The sequence below is a fragment of the Penaeus japonicus genome, unplaced genomic scaffold, assembly GCF_977035675.1.
Source record: "Penaeus japonicus unplaced genomic scaffold, GWHDUDI00000001_assembly GWHDUDI00000019, whole genome shotgun sequence".
Lineage (NCBI taxonomy): Eukaryota > Metazoa > Arthropoda > Malacostraca > Decapoda > Penaeidae > Penaeus > Penaeus japonicus.
The window spans coordinates 25,539,340-25,546,839 of NW_028234421.1; the positions used below are offsets into that span (position 1 = coordinate 25,539,340).

The 7,500-nt window shown below is 32.2% G+C and overlaps 1 protein-coding gene and 1 pseudogene across 2 annotated transcripts in view; both read right to left on the bottom strand.

The window, feature by feature from the left end:
- Positions 1 to 3,855: 3,855 nt before the first annotated feature.
- On the bottom strand, positions 3,856 to 4,859 carry LOC147469792 (hydroxymethylglutaryl-CoA synthase, cytoplasmic-like; annotated as a pseudogene). Its single transcript, XR_015191883.1, has 3 exons — positions 4,816 to 4,859; positions 4,693 to 4,771; positions 3,856 to 4,200 (listed from the first exon to the last, which is right to left on the bottom strand). The product of XR_015191883.1 is annotated as a hydroxymethylglutaryl-CoA synthase, cytoplasmic-like (transcript).
- Positions 4,860 to 4,891: 32 nt separating this feature from the next.
- LOC122255766 (hydroxymethylglutaryl-CoA synthase 1) overlaps positions 4,892 to 7,500 on the bottom strand; it is a gene marked incomplete at its 3' end in the record, with an annotated part of 19,066 nt that continues 16,457 nt past the window's right edge. Inside the window, 4 exon segments of the mRNA XM_043020044.2 lie at positions 4,892 to 4,969; positions 5,301 to 5,471; positions 5,725 to 5,887; positions 6,141 to 6,302. Of these exon segments, the coding sequence (XP_042875978.2) occupies positions 4,892 to 4,969; positions 5,301 to 5,471; positions 5,725 to 5,887; positions 6,141 to 6,302 (574 nt within the window).

Genomic DNA, 7,500 nt, shown 5'->3' on the forward strand with positions numbered 1-7,500 from the left:
TTTGTGAATCTTTCATTATTTCTACTCAATACAATTCTTCTTTTTTTCTTAAAAAGAAAAAAAAAAGTTAAAGCTATAAATATACTAATACCTAAGAACTGTGCTTGGTGACAAGAATATATTCAGCTCACTATAACCAGTTAGCATTCTTCTTATACATACTCAAAATCACTCAAGAGGTCAGTAGGAAAGGAAAGAACAGAATGATAATGAGAATGAGAAAGAGACATTAAATAATAATGATGATAATAATAATAATAATAATAATAATAATAATATGTCAACCAGGAAGACAAATATACCCAAAGTTTCACATGCTGATGGTGTGTCAAGAACAAGTGACATTGTTAACAATTTTTTGTCATGGGAATGTAATCACTTTGAATATAATTTTTAACCCTTTCCCGACAGGGCACTCGCTACGCGAAGACCCCTATGCCGGGCGATTGCAATATTGCATTGTAATCGTCACACTGGCATGACGCCCCAGCATCGGGAGTTTGGCTGTGTCACACGAGTGTGACGCACCGTCGTCATAGGGTTAATATTTTATCAAATTTGTTTCCAGAAACATAGGAGAAAAAATCTACTACTTTAACCATCATTACTATAATCTATGAGCTTCTTCAACACATCCTTTACAAATATAAATAGTAATAGCCTTTTTGTAAGTACAATATATCATTTTAAAACCAATTCATTTCAATATCTATTATAGAAAAATGTACAAACTATTGTACCTTTACATAAATACAATGACTGTCTCAGAACACCTCCACAAGTTCTTATCCTGTTTGTACAAGTCTTTCCACTGAAACATTTTTGAAAATAATTTTCATTCCATTAAATACTACAGAATTTGTGAGTAATTTTTCCATAGAGGATATACAACAACTCTTTAATAACCTCAAGACACCTCGATTTCTCCTTCAAACAGGCTGTCCAATACTTCCTGTGTAGTACGGACGAAAGATAACAAAAATGACACTATTCAAAACATAATGGTTGATAAACTAGTGTTACTTTTTTATGCTCAAAGTACCTAGAACTAAAAAAAAAAAGGTCACATTAAAATACTCTAAGCTGCAGTAAAAACATCTATCTATGCTGCAGCAACAAAGAATGCTAAAGAGAACTAAACTACATGACAATATATATATATATCAAGAGGTTTCATGTCAACTGGCCTTCAAACAAACATAAGTGCACCATAACACTGAACGCATCACACTTCTGCATGAGCACGTAAAGCTGCATAAAAAGAAAAATAAACAGAAAATTGACAGAAAACTCGAGTCTTGCATGATTTCTAAAAATTGAAAAATAATAAAAAAAATCCTTTTAAAAATTCTTAATAACAAAAATCATCAGAAAACTGTAAAAGAACTTACACTCTAACAGGACAAATAAAATGAACAAAAAATCACATATGAAAAATATTTGTCCTGACAATACAAGGAATGCTCTTGTGTTATGAATTTCTTAAGTCTATGTTTGTTTTTGTTTTTGTTTTAACTTATAAATGAGGTATGTTTTTGAGCTGCAAAACAACGGAAATATTGGTGGAAATAATAACAACTCAATGATTTAAATAAAGTTACAAACCAGAAACTGGCCAATCACTTGTTGAAAGTAAGTTGGTCAAATCAATCAAACAAATATTCAAAATAAAAAAAAATTAACGATGGCTTTATTTCATTTTCCACATGGCCACTCATCTGGCAAAATTAGCCACACCCCCATATGTAGCAAGTGTTCCCTACAGATGTCTGAGGGAACTTGAGTTTCTAGTCAAAAGAACTTGCTGAACGCATTATTTATGTTGAACCTATTTATCATACATTTTTTTGATAACAAGTAATAATTGTTTATATCAACAATTGTTTATATTAGTAACATTCAATTTTTACAACTAAAGATAACTAATTAAGATTATTGCTGCATTCCTTTTTGCACCAAAATCATAATGATTACTCATTGTAAGCACTGCTAGGTTAGCAATTTTGCATGTAATGTCTCTTACTGAAAGTATATTACTTTATCTTCATTTAATGAATTCAAGCAACATAAAATCATTTCATACATTACTTTTGGTTCTGTTTAATAAATACAATACACAAAATACTGACTCTATGAATATTTCTTCATATCAAAGTTTTCGTGACATGTGGTCAACAACAGAAGGGTGCTTTCAGCGGTATTAACTTGCATCAAACTATGTAAAAACAAAAAAACTAACCTAATTGGGCAGTATTTGGGAGTAAAGTGAAACGGGTTAGTTGGTCCTGCCTAACTATATAGGAGAAGTTAATGACGTAACCACTACTTGGAAGTTGTTTCCCTTCTTCAAAACAGATGGCCTAACTCAAACTTTGTATATCTGAGCAGTGTAATGCCTTGTGCAACATTCAAATCACATTTTGCCATTTTCCACATACCAGGCAGGCATTCCTTGCAAAAACCTGACCCTAAAAAATCGACAAAATAACAGGAATATCAACAATAAATTGTCAAAAAATAACAACACTCCAATTGCTACCTTGATGATGACAATAACACATGATCATTACATCTGAGTACTCTTCCAGTAAAGACAAAAATAGATGTGTGTATTAGCCTGTTTCAAAAATTTTATATTCTACCAGCTGCATTTTCAGATTCACATAAGAAAGAAAAACATTCTTTAAATATAATTTGTAATTATAATCTTCTCAATATCACTCATTAACATTTTAACCATCTATATTCCTACAGATTTTTTTTAAATAACAGAAGGATAATGCTATCCATATCAAGTCTACACATACTTTCCAGAACATGTGAACACCCCAAAGATATTATTGCTACATAATATTCAATGTGTATACCCATGCCACAATAGAGAGCATGCCCAGGAAATGGAGGGAGGAAGAGAGGGAAAGAAAAGAAAAGAAAAGAAAAGAAAAGAAAAGAAAATATATATATACATAGACACCTTGGATCTGGTCAGTGTAACCATTTAAACAAAACCTATCTGCTGGCAACCAGGAACATGCCACTGCTCTTCCACTGTATCGAATTTTTGATCTTTTTCTTCCCAGTTACCAATCAACATAAGATTCCCACTTAAACAACTAGCACTAAATTATCAAGTAGTCAATAGTTAGGCCTGTATGGCCTCATCTGTTTGCCCCCTTCCTTGAATTCTTGTGAAAAAAGTTTAATTTCTAGTACTATAATTACTCTCATTAACATTGTTATTGCCATCGCCTTCATCTAAAAGCTGTTATTGCCATCATTGTTATTATTTAGCCTTCCCAGTTATTTACTTCAACAATCATAATACAGTTTTTGCATATCAATAATCCTGTATGGTATAAAAGAGATATAGACTTTTTTTCTGTTTCCTTTCTTGTTCTTAGAAATCGTCAAATTGTGAATGGGGTAAACAGGAAGGAGTGTCAGAAGCTAAGCTGTCAAACTAAATGACTCCTTTACTAAGTACTTGTGGAGCCATTTCTGAGTACAAAAAATAATTAATAAACCAAAGCTACAGAAGACAGTGAATGTATAAATGTGCTCCCAGCATCAATGGAATACATCATTCAACCACATTTGGAAAAGTTCTAACACAACAGGCACCCGGAGTGTATTCTCAAAGTAGCAATGTGGAGAGAAGGAGATCATCTTACATATATATATCCAGAGGTGGTTTTATGGAAGATCTTGCTCCTAGCCACAGCATGACACAATTCTAAAATCTTAGTCCATTCAATCCTGTTGCTTATCCAAGAGTCTAGTCAATATTATAATGGTCGTAGGACATTTTGTAAATTCTTAAGTGTCTATGTTTCTGTAAAGCTTTTTTCACATCCTCAAGGACTCGAGTACCACAATCAAGTCCTCTATCCCAGGAAAAAATAAAAAGATGATAATAAATAATTAATACATTTTTCAAAAAAGATTGAAGTAGGAATGGCATTTCAGCTTTTCTTAAAAAGAGAGCCACGCTATATTAAACCTGCTGAGGTAACGCTTCTGTGGACATGGACGTGGATTCCTTGAGGGGGCAGTTGGACACAGCTCCATCCACTTCCATGGCTGGGTGGGTGGGGGTGAGGGGGGAGCGTTCGTACTGTCGACGGTGCATGTCGTCCACTTTGGTTAGGTACCACGTCCCTGGGAACAGTGTGTCAACACTTCCCACTGGAGTGTAGGGTGCTACAAAAATACAAAAAGAAATAAGAGACATTAGATGAATTTTGTAGCAGCAACTGGCAATAACTAATACAGGAAATATAAAGAGAAATTCTTCAACTAGCTAATTTATAACACAAATTTTTAAAGTTTTATGACTCAGTCATATAAAAGTTACATGTAGTCTCTAAACCGATAAGGTACAAGTGTAGAGAAACAATAACAACAGAGAGAACAAGGCCAAGAACAAGAAGAACAAGGAAAAGAAGAATAAGAACAACAAGGGGAAAATGGAGAAGAACAATTATAAGGAGAGAAAGAACAAGGACAAGAACAAGAAGAACAAGAACAACAAAGGGAAAATGGAGAAGAACAATTATAAGAAGCAGACTGAGGATAAGAAGAACACAGTGAACAAGGAGAAGAACTGGGAGAAAAAGGGGAAGAACAGGGAGAAGGAGAAGAACAACACTTCCTGCTCCTCCCTTCCAACTCTAAACCAACATCATCACTTACCCTTATGATGAGTCTCCTGCCGCAGTTTCCCAGTGCGTATCGGCAAAGTGGAACAGGCTGCGGAGAGACCTTTCTGCGGCTGGTAATCCAAACCTATCCTTGGAGGTTTGGACCAGAGATGACGCAAGCTGGAGAGTGAACTTGTGAGAGGGATTCTCAGGGAGCATCGTCCGTTGATCCGGAGCTGTATCTTCAATCTGAGAACATAGTGGATGCAAGCCCAGAGCCATAAGAGAACAGTGCAATTCTCTTGCCAGCCAGACTACTTGCAGTGTTGCTGTGGGATGGGAAGAGAAGAGTCAATGAATGAATGATAAATCAGTATCATCCAATTTCTAAATAAATACAAATATTTATAGCTATATATAATATAAATATTTATTTATAAGCTATATATAAATATATATATATATATTATAATATATGTATGTAATATACTATATAAATACAAATATATAAATATATATATATATATATATATATATATATATATATATATATATATATATATATACATACACAGAAGTGTTAAGGATGCAGAAATGCACAAAACAAACTCTTCTATACCCTCTAATTCAAGTAAAAAGTAATCTTGCATTTTCTCTCACCATGAGATGTATGAGGCCAGGCCACCATAGACAGAGGGAGTGTACATGTTGCCAACCTCAGTGGCAATGAGGAGTGACGGTTTGGTCTTGGCCAGGAAAAGGGGGGTGCTGTACCCCATGAAAGCCTTCTCCACATCCTTGTCAAAGTAGGTATCCTCCAGCTTCTTCTCTCTGTAGAGGAATTTGCATTGTTTTGTGTTAGAGATTGTCTTACCTGTGTGTGTGAGTGGGTCCAATGACACATCAAAAAAAATTGTGTAAAAATCTATAATAATACAATACATGTATGACAATCCTTGTGTCCTGGTGATGTCACTATCTCCAGTCACAACACAAATTTTAAGGAACCCCCTAGTGATCAAAATTATGACAGGAAAATATACCTTTTTTTCTTAACTATAGCTTCTTTCCCAGTCCTTCCTACCTGAATGCCTCGAGGCCAGGGTACTTTGCCGCCACCTGATCAGCTGGCGTATTGAGAAAGTCGTTGAATGCAAGCCGAGCCAGCGACTTCTGCACCAGCTTGCAGAACGGCGAGTGGAACAACAATGCATTCAACTGCTCAAGTGACATGGGGGAAGAGGAAGCTGGGGAATGATAAAATTAATAATGAGTATGATATACTTTTTAGGTAAAAGAAAATCAGAAATCTTATCTTTGTCTTTATCATAAAGAAGTCAAAAAAAGATCTGACAATCACTCTTCAATATAGGTAACCTTGAGCCACCTGAGTTTTGCTAAAAGTAGAAGAACAAGGGAAAAAAAAAAATTAACAAATTAAAAAATACAAAAAAATATATACAAATGAAAAATCCACCATAAACAGATCACAAAAATTACCTTCCTTGGTTGCATTACACTTGCGGGAGAATGTCTGATAGCAAGCATCCAGGGAAGACAAATAACACTGAATGGACAATTTTCCATCCACAGTTGGGTACTCAGATGAAAGATCTGGTTTGTAGAAATCATACACATGGCACATGTGTGAAGAACGCACACCTGCAGTCAAAGAATGGTTATAAATTTCTGATACCACATGAGACTTAATCATATCTTTCAAATATTTTTTTTTATATGTATATATATATATACATGTATATACATGTATATACATATATATACATATATATATACTTATATATATATTATATATATATATATTAAATTGATATGATATATATATATACCTATATATAAATATATATATATATATATATATATAAATCATACATATATAAACATTAATACATATATAAAGATTACATATATAAGGTGATATATATATATATATATATATATATATATATATAATATATATATATATATATATATATCTATATATTAACATATATATATATATCAACTCCGATACTATAGATATATAGTATCTGCTTCAGATTATACACTATCTATATCTATATCTATATACACACACACACGCACGCACCCAAGCACACACACACATGTTCATATACATGTATATATGAGAAAGATAGTAGAATGTAGGAATGCATCTAAAGTAGAAAGACCCAGGTTCGAGACTCAAACCCGGGTCATCAGAGTGATAATCACGTAACTTCTCCGTTAGCCATCTACGACAGGACACAACCCAACGGAAAGGACTCATTTGAACCAGAGGGAGCCAGTGTCATGTAACCACCATGGAAGTTGTGAAACATAATGTAAGTATGTTCATGTGAGTGTATAACCATATATATATATATTAATATATCATTATATATATATATCCGATAATACTATATTATATTATATTAGATATATATATATATATATATATATATATGTATATTTTATATATGTATATTATACATATATATATAAAATTATACCATATAAATATTTATTACTTATATAATAAATATATAGTATATATAACATATTCATTTATTTATATCATAAATATACATAATATATTTATATATATAAATCATACATATATATTTATATACTATCTATACTATATATTTATATGTCCTATATTATATATATATATATAATATATAAGTTACTATATATACGTATATATATTTATTAGTGTAATACATATATGTATATACTGATAGTAATATTTTCTCACTATATAATTAATATACTATATGTATTATAAATATAGTATATAATACTATACTATATCTATATATTTATATATATATATATATCAGTTATATATACCTTA